The sequence below is a fragment of the Brienomyrus brachyistius genome, chromosome 17, assembly GCF_023856365.1.
Source record: "Brienomyrus brachyistius isolate T26 chromosome 17, BBRACH_0.4, whole genome shotgun sequence".
NCBI lineage: Eukaryota > Metazoa > Chordata > Actinopteri > Osteoglossiformes > Mormyridae > Brienomyrus > Brienomyrus brachyistius.
In genome coordinates this window covers 7,371,482-7,387,756 of record NC_064549.1, presented here as the reverse complement: position 1 = coordinate 7,387,756, position 16,275 = coordinate 7,371,482, and the positions used below count along the sequence as shown (strand labels likewise).

At 37.9% G+C, this 16,275-nt stretch overlaps 1 protein-coding gene across 2 annotated transcripts; it reads left to right on the top strand.

Annotated features, from left to right (window-relative positions):
• Nucleotides 1–6,107: 6,107 nt before the first annotated feature.
• yif1b (Yip1 interacting factor homolog B (S. cerevisiae)) lies at nucleotides 6,108–14,689 on the top strand. 2 transcript variants are annotated; one of them, XM_048981183.1, is made up of 8 exons: nucleotides 6,108–6,261; nucleotides 6,866–7,080; nucleotides 8,986–9,090; nucleotides 11,034–11,112; nucleotides 11,211–11,268; nucleotides 13,248–13,403; nucleotides 13,539–13,632; nucleotides 14,126–14,689. In XM_048981183.1, the coding sequence occupies exons 1-8, from the start codon at nucleotides 6,225–6,227 to the stop codon at nucleotides 14,279–14,281; spliced, it is 900 nt and encodes a 299-aa protein (XP_048837140.1). In that variant the 5' UTR covers nucleotides 6,108–6,224; the 3' UTR covers nucleotides 14,282–14,689. The 2 variants fall into 2 exon arrangements, with proteins under 2 accessions (XP_048837140.1, XP_048837139.1); XM_048981182.1 differs by having other exon boundaries at nucleotides 6,111–6,270.
• Nucleotides 14,690–16,275: the final 1,586 nt, after the last annotated feature.

The window sequence follows — 16,275 nt, the reverse complement described above, 5'->3', positions numbered from 1 at the left end:
CCTGCGTCCTGATGTTTCCCAGGTCTGTTGTGTTCCTCAGTGTATTCCTCTGCTTCCCAGGATGCCATCAGCTTAGTGGGTGGCTGCAAAATGATTATCTTCTCTCTCATGGGTTCAAGGCTGGCTAGAGGCCAGCCTCCACTTCTTGAACATTTTTACGTCTTGTGCCCCTAGATCCTGTTTTGTATCATGGTTCCTTGTGTTCTTGTATAATTTCTTGTTTTTTTCTCTTGCGTGTCTGTTATCATCTAGTTTTGTAATCATGTCATGGTTCACCTCTGTTCAATGTGTCTCAAGTGAAGCTCTAGTCCCTAGTGTCTAACTGTGATTACCTTCTCCTGTGTGTAATTCTAACATCTTACCCTTGTTATCTGTGTATATATGTGCCTGTCCTTGCCCTTGTTCCTCAGTTGGTCATTGTGTTTGTAGCTGTTGTTACCCTCCATTTGCTCCCTGCATTGTTCCTGTATGTCTTTCTTGCTTGTGTTCCTTGTATCTGTTTCTGTTAATGTCCCCTGGAGTTTTTTCCCCTCGTCTGTTAAATTTCTTGTTTAATTAACCAGTCTGAATTAGATACCCCATGGTCCTTTTGTTTCTTGTTTTTTTAAGTTCATGTTTTTGTTAGCCGCTTCGTGCTTCATCCCTTTCTCCGTCCACCATGCCCGTCTGTTACGATGGTAGAATAAAGACATGCTAATAACCATTGAACAGCAAGTGTTTAATATGTTATTAATAAGTATATATTCAGCTGCACTCCGGTTTCCCCCCACAGTCCAAAACATGCTGAGGCTAATTGGACTTGCTAAATTGCCCATAGGTGTGCATGTGTGAGTGGATGGTGTGTGAGTGTGCCCTGCGATGGGCTGGCCCCCCATCCTGGGATGTTCCCTGCCTCGTGCCCATTGCTTCCGGGATAGGCTCCGGAACTCCCCGCGACCCAGTAGGATAAGCGGTTTGGAAAATGGATGGATGGATGGATATTCAGCTGCTGTTGATATAGATGCTGTGGATGTCTTATGTCACGTCCCATAATATGAAATGTTTAAATTCATGATTCGCAGAAAAAAAAAATACTGAAAACCACATTGAACAAACTATAAAGACAGAAAAATTAAAAACATTGCTTATTCAGATCTTAATATTAACAAGCAGAAGCATTGCTCAAGTCTTATGATGTCCTAGGACATAAAATCAAAACCACATTGTAATCTAATAGAATTTCTTAAAAAAAAAAACCTGGAATCCACTGACCATTCTGGACTTCCGTATAGTATAATGTATAAATATCACATGCTGGTCAAATTAGAGGTGCAATGACTTTTTCAATTTGTCCCTGTCTTTGCAAAAGCAAACCATCCAGCCCACCTGTGTTAGAAGAGGGTGTCCAAGCGATTCTGAAAATCCCACGGAGACATTCACACATTCTTTAAAGGAGCAGCAGTCGCACACCGAGAACATTAGGTCAAAGAGCAGCTAAATACAATTTTTTTGGTAATTGTTGCCTCTTGTCAGCCCCCTAAGACCGTAAAACTCTAAAATGTGGTCAGTCACAAATGAGGAGGTTTGAAGCCAATGGGGAAAACAAGGTAGTCAATGGGTGTGTGGTGAAGTGACTGGATTAGCTTAGGCCTAGCGTCAGCAGTTTGAGTCCATGAAAAACTCCTACCTATTGTGTGCGACAGGACAGGATGAATCGCGAATGAACCACAGGCCTGGTTTTCAGGCTGAGTGAGAACTTCGGAATGTTTGAGGCTCAGACTGGTCTCATAAAGAAACATGTTTTACATGGCTGGAATACACAGCAAATCAAAAGCAATGTATATATTTCAATCCTAATTAACAAAAAGCTTTAAGGATAGTTTGTACAATTATATCTTTTAGGGTAGTATAATTAGTAATCAGTTTAATGCAGTTATTCTCATTTTGCAGGACAGAATTCAACACAAACACACACATGTAGGGTATACCTATCCTTATGGGGCCCACTCTTTCACTTCTATGGGAAAAATGCTCACATTAACTATTACAACCTTAACCCCCATCCTGCTCTAAGCATAACTATGAGTAACCAAGCAAAATACAAGAATTTTTGCATTTTTAGTTTTTTCATAGCAGTCACTGATTTTTATAAAATAGAGTTTTCCATTATGGGGACCAAGAAACCGGTCCCCATAAGGGAAAAAAAAAACAGATATTTATCACATTATGGGGACATTGTGTCCCCATAAGGATAGGTATACCCGCTCACACACCCACACACACACACACACACACACACACACACACACACACACACACACACACATAATTTATGACTCACAGCAAAACTGAGCAGGATTAACACAAAAATAAGTTTATTCAACTCAGCATTGGGACAGGAAAACACTTACACTTCTTATTCAGTGATTCAACAGAAAGTTTATGTAGGTGTATAAAAATCTGAAGAAGGCTGCACTCTGTCCAAAAGCTGCCCACCTAAGAAATTCACAACAGGAAAGATTTAGGTTTTGTATACACTGAAGTTCTCTTCTGCCTGTTTTGAAAATTTTAATGCAAATATAGAACCTTTAAGATATTTTTTCCATGTAGGTTTTACAATGTTTTCATTTCAGCTTTCAGCTATTGATGACAACAATGTACATGCTCACGTAATTCTTCTTTGGAGATTTTTCACAATAGTTTGATCACGCTCTTGGGCTGTTGCCCTTAGTTTTTTACAATGTTTGTGAAGGCAATTCCTAACGAATCTTCGCAGAATAAGTGGTTAGAAGATGAATGTATATTAGTATGTGTGTCAGCCGATGTATGAATTGTGTATATAGACACAATTTAAATGTAACTTCAAATATGTGTAAATAGAAGATAATTCCTTATAGAATACTATGGAATGTTATGCACACTTAAATTTTGCTTCCTATGTTGTAAATACATTTTACTTAATATTGTGTAGAGCAGCTTTCAAAAACTGTGTCTGAACTGAACTGAATGCAAAAACCTGACATGACATTTTTAATATGGCTATTTGGCTACAGGGTGCTCTTACCTTCTGCTTATATATGAAATTTGTATTTCAATCCAAACAGCATATGGATTTCCAAAGTTACCGTAACAGACAGTGGTTAAAAACGTAACATTCCTATAACATTGCTTTTCTTACCAATATTCAACATTGTAGATATTCTAATTATCTACTTATTGTACTCTTTCGATCTTATATGATGAAGGATACAATTCCTAGGAAAGAGATTAATTCACAGACGGCTTATGACATGATGTCACACTTACAGAGAACGACCAGAATTCTCTGTCAATTCAAAGAAGCCTTGCTGCTGAATGCAAACTATAAGTGTTAAAGTGGCACATGCATCACAGATATTAGTTTAGAATACATGTTAAGAAAAGGTTTCTTACGGTGATGCTATTTCTTTAACATCATTCTTGCCTTTCCCTGCTATTTCCAGCAATGTAGTAGTATTCCAATTGATTGTTAATAACTCCTTACCAAAGGCTTCTATAGTATATAGAAGTATAGTGCACAAATGGTAGAGAATTATATAATACTTTTGCAAATACTTGAAATAAAAGAATGCATTACAAGAATCAAAATATAAAGAGGTATGGGACAGTGTTCAAGAAAACTGAGTCTTGATGACAGCTTCACAAACAATGTGATTCAGTTTAGTTTCAGCAGGAAATCACGCAAACTCTTCTGAAATTCCCAGGCATATACTGTAGTTGTGACTTGTTTTGCTTTCAGTCTTTTATATATTCTATGCAGATTCTATGGGACTGAGGTTAAGGAGAATACATAATTGAGGTCGATAATTTGCATTTAAATGATACTATTTCTCTGGCTTCTAAAGATACTCTAAAATAATATTTAGAGATAAGGCCAAACAAATGAAATATTGACACTTAGTGAAACCTAATGATTATTAATTATAATATGTTTAATCTGTGTAGTGCTTTTCAAGAATCCAAAGATAAATAGATCATAGTTATAAGAGAGGAGAAAAGATGGAGAATATAAACTATAGCTAGGCAGTAATAAACAGAAGAAAATACACAATTAATAAAACAAAGCATGTAAGCTGACAGCAATAAATTATGCAGTAATAAAGAAATACACGGATTATGGATTATGTATAAAATATATGATAAATGAGTACAACTGCAAGGGGGTTGATAGAGTAAGAGAAGATCAGAGAGATGAGTGAGAGCAAGCTTGTTCAGAGACTTGAAAGTGATAAGGATCAAGAGGCAGATCCAAAAATCATCAGTATAGGGCGCAGAGAACAGTAGAGATCTAATGATGGGTTGAAGTACTGGGGAGGAGGTGAACTATAGAGTTCTGGACCACAGCTTGTGGAGGGACCTGGAGATGGGACAGCCTTCAACAAGTTTTGGCCTCCCAACGCTCTGTCGCGATTTGTGGTTGTTCCCTTCTCTGACCGCTCACAGTGGGTCTTCAGCACAGCCAACCATGAGCCCCCCCCCCCCCAGGTTTCGTAGATGGTATGCCCCAGTTGTCTGGCTGTAACAATTTGTCATTTATCACAGTCACTCAGATCTTAACACCTGTCCATTTCTTCTGCATTAGGCACAAAATGACTGAGTGCCGAATGTTAGCTTATGATCTAATATCAGTTTCCAGTTAGGAAAAGTTACAAAATGAACATTAGAAATAAATCCAATAATATATGTATATCGGTAACATCAAACACACCTTAAAGCTCTGTCCACATTTCAATAAGCTGAAAGATATTTATTTGAAGGCCGGTGCAAATACAAAATGCAATGCATCCACAGCAGGTTTAACAACAAATCAAACCTCCAATTTGAAAATAAACAATTAAATTTAAAGGTCACTGGCGGTAAGGTTACCAAAAACATAATCATCACCTAGATTTCAAACAAATAAGACCACAAACTAGATAATCATTAAAATACAAACAACAAATGGTAAAACTGTTAAATAAAGATGACACTGTCTTGTTTAATTCCCACCAAGCATCTAAAAATTAGCATTTTTCCTTAATTCATAAGATGTTCCTTATGTTCCTTTATTAACGGTGTTTGATGCTCCCGCTAATGTATTGCACATGCTCAGTTAAGACCACCAGCCATTTTATACCACCAAGGGATCCCAGTCTTATCAAAATAAAAGTTCCAATGACAATAATGCTTTTAAGTGATAGAAACCTCATAAAATTTTGATTCATTCATTTGCCAATTACAGTGATGGTTATTTACATATGAGTATACCTGTGTATGCAATGTGAAACATACAGATATGAAGATATGTGTGCTTGTTAATATAATATATCTACAAGTGAAAGTAAAAAAATATATATCATAGGAAAGACTGTGTTATGCTTTTGGAAATCATAACAAAAAACAACAAATATTGAAGGGAATGTGATTGTTGTTTCATGACAAGATTAATTCTTCACTTGGAAGGTGATATAAACTCCATTGGCATGGAGCCAGTGCAGGTACTAATTAACTATAAATGTTCTTTTACAGATATAATGTGAATAAGGAAGTGCTAGACACATATTTTCCACACCTTGGCCCCCTCAGCGCTGTCTGAACACTCAGGGTAAGGTGTACCAATTCATGAAATTGACCATGTTTCCTAATATTCGTCTCATAAACTGTGAAAACACAGTTTTCATGTTTTTTTTCTGTTTTAGGACAGCCATTATTCAGAGAGGGATTAGACAACTTGGAATTATTGCTCATGCCATATGGATGGATAGACGGTATTTTTTATTTAAATCCTATATTTTGTACGAATGCATCTCAGCAAAACATCAGGATTATTTTGAAGATATCGTGAGGACTGGAGAATTATTATATAAAAATAAGCATTTATTCACGTCTAATGTGCTAATTTCACACGTTGTGGATACTTCCTTTCTAGCCATGTTCTCCCAGGCGCAATCTGACACCACTCACCTAGGTGGCGCAAGAACATTTCACAACAATTTTGTAGCACCATTTTCTGTAAATTCTGCTGACGTTTTAAGGCGGACACACCTGCGCAAGCGCAGACCTATTTGCGTGTGGTCACGTGAAGACAAACGTACCGTATGGTTCAGTGAGACGCCCTTATTTTTAAAGGGACAGGCCACCTCTTATTATCAATGACTTCCTGTCTTTGTATGACGTTGAAATATAAGGAAGAATAATTTTCTTTCCTCTAAAATATTATTAGTACAATGGATTTTACCAGTGATTCAGCTGGATTCCGACACCGTAAGTTACGTATGTTTGACCGATTTCATTACTTTAATATTTTATCGAGCCAAGCAGTAAATGATTTATAAAACATTCTGGGTCATATGCGCAGTATAATGAATGATGGTATTTTACTTGGAGGGCAGTCTTTACTTTCTCGTTTTGTGGTTTTATTCATGTTTGTTTTTGCGTTCAGTTCTGTGTCGTGGTCCGTTATGGTACCTTTAGCTAGTCTTCAAGTGTCACGCCTCGATATCTGTCAGTTTGAAGTATTATTAAATGTTTTCTACTGTTTCAGTCTGTTTTAAGATTGTTTAAATTATCTGCTGGATTATGCATGATTAGCTGTATCGCAGTTCATTGTCCAAACATGATGAGCTATTGTGCTTCTAAAAATATAAATTGATGTCAGGTAAATAAAAACATGCTTTATAGATGAAAATATGTTTTATAGATGAGACATATTTTGGTGTTGGGATGAAAGTGATCTTTTCTCGTTTGAATTTATTGACAACTACAATTTCCCCTATATAATCAAGGCCATAACCATAAACATACACAGCAGTGCCACTTCTATTTGGAACAACGCTCTTGAATAGAATTCTACCTTTTTTTATTTCAGAGTCGAAAGGGAGAATGAAGAATACAGCACCAGACGTGTCAGATCCAAACCAGCTCTTTGATGACACTAGTTCTGGACCTGCTAGGCACAGAACCCAGGAGATGTCAAGGATAGGTTACCCTGCCCAGGGCTTGCTTTCTGAACCTGTGTCCAATTTTGCCATGGCCTATGGAAGCAGCCTGGCCGATCACGGCAAGGAGATGGTCGACAAAAACGTAAGTGGAAATTTAGAGTGCCCATTAGGTGTAATTGCTTATCACAAATCTGCTTCCAGAATATCTGTTAAAATGTTCTATGCAGCTACCTGAAAATGGAGTGATTTAGACAGTTAACAGTCCATTCTGTGTATGCAGTTTTGGGGACGTTACAAAAGTAATCCATTAAACACCGGGGGAAAGTTCAGGTTCAGGAAGTGCAAATCCAGACCAAGGTTTTATTTCAACTAACCAGTTGAGTATAAAGAACTCAGTACTCAGCTGGTTAGTTGAAACAAAACGTTGGTCTGGATTTGTAATTTCTGGACCTGAACTTTCCACCTCAGTCTTTCTCTATTTCTTTTGTGAGTAACTTCCCCAACACTGAGTGTATAACATTCCACTTCATAATATCAGAACATTTGTCCTATGCTAAAATATATGCATGGGAAATCATGCTTTTTTTAATCATATTTACTTACCAATATGTTGTCAGACTACTTTTACATGTTTCACACCTTTTGTTCCTCCCTCACTTAAGTTTGGTGTTCTCCATACTTGATAACCTTAAATGTGGACTGACTGTTTGTTTCTCATATGACGCCATAAGGATTGTTAGGTATAAGCATGGAGAGTTTTCTGGAAAAAACAATGGGATGTGTCCTTGGCTTTAGAAGCTAAGAACACCATGGCTTTGTGGAGGACCTCAGCTGGGCTGAGACACTGAAACAAACCTGTACACCTTTCACAAGCATTCTCATATTTTCCATTTGTACTTTTATTGTTTTTTCAGATCACTAGCTTATGCAGGTCATATCAGGTGGCATGCATTCCACAAGCGAGTGACAGAACTAGCTGGAAGCAAAAATGACATAACTGTTAAAACTGTTACTTTCCAGCGTACCGAATAATCTAATATGTTATGCCTTTAGTACGATCGTGTTTGGCATCAACATAAATTGCCTTACAGAGAGACAGTAGGTATATTATTGGAGCCATTACACATTTCTGTGTAAATCATGACAATGGTAACTGTTTTTGTATGTTTAAAGGGAAAACAATTACAAGCCAGTTGTAGGGTTTGAGCCTAATGTAACAGTAGGGCGTGGACTAAAAAGCAGAACTGAAAGGTAGGGGTGTTAATGTTGTAGCATTTCCTGTCTCAGATGGCTACCTTCCATTTATTAGTACATTTAAAGCAGTCAAAAGTATCGAAATAGGTTTGGAGATAGGAGACTACACCCAGAAAGGATTTTTTTTGGGGAAAAAAGCAGTTTGAAGCAGCTAAATGTATTAGGGATGTCTGAGGTATTTTAAGCATGAGTCCTGTAAATTCTGTGAAGGAGTCATTATGAACTTTGATATCGTGTTGTTCTAGTGGAAAAATAAATAAGACATTGCAACAGGAGAACAGGAGTCATTCCACTGCTATAAAATAAGCTCCAAGCTTACAGACCACATTAAAAACACATTATAGCAAATCCCTCTTTTATATTAGGCTTCCCTTTTTTAAGCTGTTTATAACTTGTCACCTATTTAATGGTTCAGCTGTTTTGGATGACCTTCAGTTTTAATGTGATCTTGACTATAATTACTATACACAGTTTTTGAATTGCCTTATGAATCTTTAAGCATTAACTTTTTTTTTTTCTTTTTCCCAGAACGGTGCAAATGTATTTGCCTATGATAGCTACATTCTTTTGTACATTTTCTTTCTGTGTGAATGGAAGGCTTTATATACTATACATTTCACTGCTCATCTGAGCATTCAGTTCAAAACTGATTCACCATTAGTCCCTTTAAAAAAAGCAAAGTACGATATTCCTGTGCTATTAATTTTTGCTCGCATGTTGTTTTTGGCATGGATGGATGGATGGATGGAAAGCCATGTCGCATTCTTATAGTGTGTTGTCTTTTCTCCCATAGTTGGCTCGCTTTATTCCTATTTCCAAGCTGAAATACTACTTTGCTGTGGACACAATCTATGTGGCAAAGAAGCTGGGCCTTCTGGTTTTTCCTTACATGCACCAGGTACCGTCTAGAACTAATCGCTAAAACTTGTATCTGAAAAATTGATCTATAGTGTATTCTGTGCAAGAGTAAGGAACGAGGCTTAATGATGATCAGTTTATAGGCAAGGACTTGTATGTGCTGTTAGGGAGTTTTTGAAGGAAAGGAAGTTTTGTGGGAATTGAATCTAGTGCAAAATATTTCAGCAGAGCTTTTGATAACTTCAATTTCAACATTAAAAGTAATTAACTGGCTTTTTTGGCATCGTTATTGAAGGTTCTAACGAACTTTTTTTGGCATCGTTATTGAAGGTTCTGACTGGCTTTTTTGGCATCGTTATTGAAGGTTCTAAGTGTCTATCTCCTGAATATCAACAATTATTTGCACATTTTCTCGCATGTAGGTACATGTGGCAGACATAAATTTGGCCTGAATATTTGAGCTTCTGGAGTTGGCTAATTTAATTCACAAAAAAAAACTCAATATAATATAATATAACAATATAACAATATAAAGACATGGGGACATTCAAATCAAATTTGCTAAAAATATTCATAAAATGCACAAATGGCAAGAAATATATTTGTTCATATATATATATATATATATATATATATATATATATATATATATATATATATATATATATATATATATATATATATATATATATATATATATATATATATATGAACAAAATGTTCAACCCATTGCACGTCCCACAAAGCAAAACGGATTCAAAGGACAAACATTTCCGCAACATTTTGAGTGGAAAAATGCGGAATTGCTGCAGCTGAGCCTTTGGGAAAGAGGGCGCCCAGGTACCACCAGAACCCTAAAAAAAAAGTGACTTCCAGACTGGGGTGGGTGACACTGTAGTCTGGGTCCATCACAAATCAAGGTCAGTGGCTAAAAGAAAGGCATCTGTGGGGAGAGTTTTGGAAAGTGGTGCCCCTCACAGGAGACATAAGAGAACTGAAATGTACCTTTTTTTGCCCTTGACACAAAACACCATCTTTGGTGCAAGTATAACACTACAGATAAGTGTGGTCATGGCGGTCATGTGAGAAATGTGTCACGTATGAGGGGGGGATGCATTTCTTATAGCCACTCTCTATATTGGTATATACAGTGAAATCTTTTCGGCGAGATGTTCTAAATAAATATGGCATTGAGGGATTTCCTTAGTTAATCTGTAATTATTTAATTATGTTAATTTAGTTCATTCATTTATAGCTTTCACATTTCTTATTTTTATATTTCTTTCTGTTCTTGTTACTCGCTCATCATGTTCTTTGCCTGTCATACAACTTACACACACCTAAGCCCATCGGACCCTCTGGCTCCAGAACTCTGTACGAAGAACATAGATCAAGGCCCTGCTTCCCTCAGTGGGGGCAGAGACAGACACAGACAGACACTGACCCGGCTGTGTGAAACATCTTTCTGTAACATCTTCATTCCGTCTTAATAAACTGCTTAAACTTAAGGGACCTGCTACATCGTTCAACTAAAAGAACCTGAGGTTTCACTGTAGAAATCTATCGGCGTTATTCTTCATTTGGCAGCTAAACTTCCACACATCCAAGCACATCACATAGTATACCTGCTAGTTTCATGGTAATTAAAATAATTCTTTGTTTAGTTTAAAATGCTTGCACGATTTGGTTCTTAAATACTGGCATGCAGCTATCTCGCATGGTGTGACATGAAATTCGTACATGTAGGAATGGTATTTAGGATTTGCGATATCAGGTTGCTTGATTTTTCATTCATTTAGGCAATTTATCAAAATGATATTGATCTTTATTATTTTACTCCTGCGATGTTTTTCGGCATTGTAGCTCTTAAGCCAAAGTGTGCCCTGTTCATTTCCTCACATGGCTGCTGACGTTCCCAGGTGCTTATAAATAACATTTGTCTGAATGTTAAATTTAGACTAGATATCTGTTTGTTGCCAACAGAATTGGGAGGTCAGTTACCAGCAAGATACTCCTGTAGCTCCCAGATTTGACATCAATGCTCCAGATTTGTACATCCCAGGTGAGAATCATAACAGCATAAATATTAGCAGACCTTAACACAGCTTTTTGGGGGTTATTTTGCCCTTGAATTAATGCCTGTTTCCATTCCTTTGACAGCAATGGCTTTTATTACATACATTCTGGTGGCCGGTTTAGCATTTGGTACCCAAGACAGGTAGGTAGGCTAAGCCTTGGGTAAGAATAATATTGCATTATTTTTATACTGTATTTACATTACATTATTATTATTAGAACATGCCCAAGAATAATAAACTATACAGAGACCACACACACACACACACACAAACACACACATATGCATAGAATTTATAGATATTGCAGCAGTTGAATAGAATATGAATTGAGGATGATTGACTGAGTGCATTGAAGTTTATGTCAGATATTGAAGATTCAGTGCATGCAAAAAGAAAGAAAAAAGGTTTGCAAGACGGAAGGGTGGGGAAGGGGAGCTGGGGTACTTGGCACTGAGACGATCCATCTGTATAAATACAGATGGATGGCACTAAATAATGGATTTGTTCCATTAAAGTGTGAGAAAGAGTTCATAATATACCTTGATTTTTTTCGTAGTATTGGCATTGTGGTGACACGAGACGTTAGGTAACTCTTGGGGTGACGCTGTTCAGGTGCTGTTCTGGTTCTTGGAGACCGTTCCCAGAAGTTTCTAGAACAAATGGTGACCTGGGAGGGGTCTTTGGTGACTTTGCTGCGCATCTCCATCTCCTGTAATTGTGTAGATGTTCACGGACTGTAGGCATTAACTTTCTTAGCACAACAGACAATATGCTGTGGATTGCAATGGAGAACCGGAGGATGATTTTTACGGCGGGGTGGCATGGTGGTGCAGTGGTTAGCACTGTTACCTCACACCTCTGGGACCCGGGTTCGAGTCTCCGCCTGGGTCACATGTGTGCGGAGTTTGCATGTTCTCCCCGTGTCGTCGTGGGGTTTCCTCCGGGTACTCCGGTTTCCCCCCACAGTCCAAAAACATGCAGAGGCTAATTGGAGCTACTAAATTGCCCATAGGTGTGCATGTGTGAGTGAATGGTGTGTGAATGTGCCCTGCTATGGGCTGGCCCCCCATCCTGGGTTGTTCCCTGCCTCGTGCCCATTGCTTCCGGGATAGGCGACCCCCCCCCCCCCCCCTCCCGCGACCCAGTAGGATAAGCGGTTTGGAAAATGGATGGATGGATGGATTTTTACGGCGATTTTATTGAATGGTACCAGGATGCATTAGATAGCCTTGGATTTCCTCAGCTGCCTTAGGAAATACAAGCTGCTGTTGTTGCTTTCTAATGCAGTGCAATCATATGCTTTTGCCATTCCAGGGAGGTGGTGATGCTGCTGCTCGCAGTTGCATTGTTGATTGTTGGAGGGGCAGTTAGGCTGGGTATTACAGTACTTGAAGTCATTCACCATTTCCAGTGTTTTCACAGAGTTGTACTTCTGGCTTTTTGATTATCATGATACCAGACCGATAACCTCCATTGTGTATGGTGGTGATCATAAGTTAGAAATCTGTTTATGCCAGAATTCTTGGAATTTTCAGAATTTCTGCATACATTCATAATCAGATATTTATCAAAGTGAATAAGACATACACTGTTCTAAATTTTCATTCATTTATTGGTCAAATGGATCCAAACAGATTTCTTTGTTGGAAAAGTATGTGATCCTATGTTTTCAGTAACTCTTGTGACACACTGAAGATGAACATATGATTATTTGACAAGTCGTCCTCATTTCCAGTGTTTCCATTGTTCTGATGTTACCGGTATCTTATAACATGATTGTGCACAGTTGTAAATTGCCAGCAAGTTAAACAGCGCTGACCTGTATTTACTACTTAAGAGATGTAAGGATTTTAGGAAAACTAAACTCTCCGCCGTCAAGAGATTAGATTACATTTGATTCCACTGTATTGCCATTGTACAAGTACAATGCAGTGCAGTTTAGCAGCTTACCAGCAAGTTCAAATAGTAGAATAAGGAGCAATAGACAGTGGATGCAAATAGTACATTAAAGTGCAATAGACAGTAGGGTGCAGTAAGGCGGCATGCAAATGAGAATGAACAGATATGGAATTTGAATTCGGAGGTAGTATTTACAGCTACACACTCTCTTCCTGTGCAGGTTTTCCCCAGAGATCTTGGGTATGCAGGCCAGTTCGGCTCTGGTTTGGCTCGTCATTGAGGTTCTGGCCATGTTGCTCAGTCTTTATCTGCTCACAGTTAACACAGACCTCACTACGATCGATCTCATCGCCTTTTCTGGTTACAAATATGTGGGGTAAGATTCTTGTTGGGAATTCAGATTTTCGGAATGTATATTTAAAATAAAATAACTTGGACTTATTTTAAATAACTTAGTTTTTTTTTAACCATCATCAGGGCAAAAAAGTAACGTAATATGCTCTTTCCGCAGAATGATTGTCGGAGTACTGGCAGGACTGGTATTTGGCAGAATCGGTTATTACTTAATGCTGCTTTGGTGCTGCATTTCCATATTTGTGTTCATGGTAAGTTGGAATTTAGGCCTACGTTATATATACATACTGTCTTAATTATATAAGGCACATCTTATGTGGGTTTGACTTACAGTCTGATATAACAAAGGTAAAACTTAATGTTAGCTTTCTGATTATTGAAAAAGTATGTTTAGAACAAAGCCACAACTGTTATTGTCAAGCATGGGGATGAAAGTATCGTGTGCGTTTTCTGTCTACAGTAATTTTATGAAAGTTTTTGTTCAGAGCTATTTCCATATCTTGTAGTTAAGTTCCGTTATGGTTTGAGAAGATGGAAGTTAGATGCTTTTGTTTCCCAGTGTTTCTCACCTTGATCCTTGGGGGAAGCACAGATGGTCCTCATTTTTGCTTCCTCCCGGCTCTCTGCCACACAATCCGCATTTCTGCTCCGATTGTTGGTCCGCGTGGACTGGATTGGGAAAGGCTGCGTTAACCAATCGCAGATTTTGTTGGTCGTGAGGAACTGACAGGACTTTGCCTGCAGATTCGTACTCTAAGGCTGAAGATCCTGTCAGAGGCTGCGGCGGAGGGAGTGCTGGTCCGGGGGGCCAAGAACCAGCTACGGATGTACCTAACCATGGCCATTGCAGCAGCCCAGCCCATTTTCATGTACTGGCTGACCTTTCATCTCATTAGGTAGAAACAAAAAACAAAACAAAAACACAAAACTGAACAAATTATTTGAATCACAGACAGGATACTACCTCTCATAAAACAAGACTCTTCTCTCACCCTTTGGTTGTAGAAACAAGGCTTTCTCATTTAAGCAAAATGAAAATGCATTTTACAAGTTAACATTTTTTTCCTCTGTTACCACTGTTACCACTGTTTGTCTTTAATTGACTGTTTTGCGCCCGTATGTGTTGTAATTTGTTTAAATTATTTTTTTTTACGCATCGGTCATTAAGTATCCCAGGTTTGGTTCATGATTCTGTCCAATCTCAAAATGCTACGAGCAGAGGAACGAATGAGAGCGCTATGTAACCTGTAAGGCTTAACATGAGAGTTTCCTTTAAATGACATTAAATTTTAAATGACATTTGCACAACTGTAATGTCTGTCTCTTAATAACGGTAGTAAATCTGAGTTATCGCATTCATGTAGGGTAACACTTTTGTTAGAAATTTATATTGGGACACGGCTGGCTTAAATGTATGTGTGGAAGGGAGACATACCATGAATCAATAATTTCTGAGTACTGGGGGGGAGGGGGGGTGAGTTGAAATAGCAATGCCCTCCTCCATGAATACTTGAATGACATGCATTGATTTATTGTTGTTGTTATTAAAAATGCTGGACTATGTAAACTATGTAATACCGTCAATTCCTGGGATTCAGTTTTGTTCATCTGTCTATTGTGGTAAAGTCCCCTTCAAATGACATCACTTCCTTCTGGAAAAAAAAACTTGAAACCCCCAAATCTTTTTTTTTTCTTCCCTGCAAATTATTGTCCATCTTTAAGACGATTATTTTTACATTTTTTTATTTTTTTTTGTCATCGGCTTATCGAGAGTAGTTAAATGACAGATTTCAAAAGCTTTCTGCTACAGTAGGTTTGAGCGGACTGCTGCTGGGCCTCAACTCGGAGTCGTCGCTTCCATTTCATTTGCATTGATATCGGGTCACTGGGCAGGCCATTGCATTAAGCTGGATTTATTGTCACGTTCGTGGAACCATTCCCAGAACTCCTTAGCCTTGGGGCCCAAAGCATTGTCCTGAATTTAAAGCTTCTTTTGCAGATTGATACATTGCTGTCGTGAAGGTATACCTCTAACTAGATATCCTGTTCTGTTAAAACACATTCCAGTACTTTGCCCCTGACATCTGGCATGATGACAGCATGAGTTCTGTAAATTCCGGTGCAAAAGTTGTGCTGACGTTGAATGTCTGGCACCAGTGTTCTCCTGGACATCTGTTGATCTGAACAATTCATATCCTTTCACGTCTTTCATCAATGAACCATTTTCAGCTGTTCATTCTCTGTAAACATATGTGCAAGAATTTGTAATTAAGCTTTTTTGGAGTGTGACCCAGTTTTCAATTTAGAATATCAGTGTACGTGTCCCGTATTTTGTAAAGATCCACGTTCTGAAAACATTTTATAGACGGACAATGTGTGTGAACTGTTTTATACATGCGTGGTTTTAGTTCCTGGTAGTATATTGGCCATCATCCTCATGTAAATTTTGATTAATGTAATTTGGATTTATGTTCAATAGCTTTTATATCAGGTAAATTTTTGCAGAAAGGTGTTTTTTTCTAGTGAGATATTTTTATGATTGCACAACATCATGAGATTGTTTTAACGTAAGATCGTAGGACAACATCAGTGTTCTTTGTCCTTGGTAGTAAGAACACTTATTATGCATTTTGTCTTTTTAACCTTTTTTCGACCTTTTGAATTTCACGACAATGAAATCTTTCAGCTTGATTTCTTTTGCATTACACATCGTAGTTATAACTAAAGAAATCATAACTAAATAGATAAATTCCTCACTGATTTGGTTTTTTAAAACTTTATTGTTTTTTTTTTTACGGACGCGTAGCGGTAGGCCTAGCAAGGCAGGAAGCGTATTGGTTTTTTCTGGAAAAAGAGGGCATGTCTTTTATTAACTGTGTTTAAAGCTGTGTTTT

Excerpts from the sequence above, each read along its gene's own strand:
- yif1b (XM_048981182.1), top strand. The coding sequence starts at position 6,225 with ATGGATTTTACCAGTGATTCAGCTGGATTCCGACACCGTAAGTTAC. Across the intron at positions 9,091-11,033 it reads TTTTTCCTTACATGCACCAG|AATTGGGAGGTCAGTTACCA; the intron begins GTACCGTCTAGA and ends TGTTGCCAACAG. Across the intron at positions 13,633-14,125 it reads TTTCCATATTTGTGTTCATG|ATTCGTACTCTAAGGCTGAA; the intron begins GTAAGTTGGAAT and ends CTTTGCCTGCAG.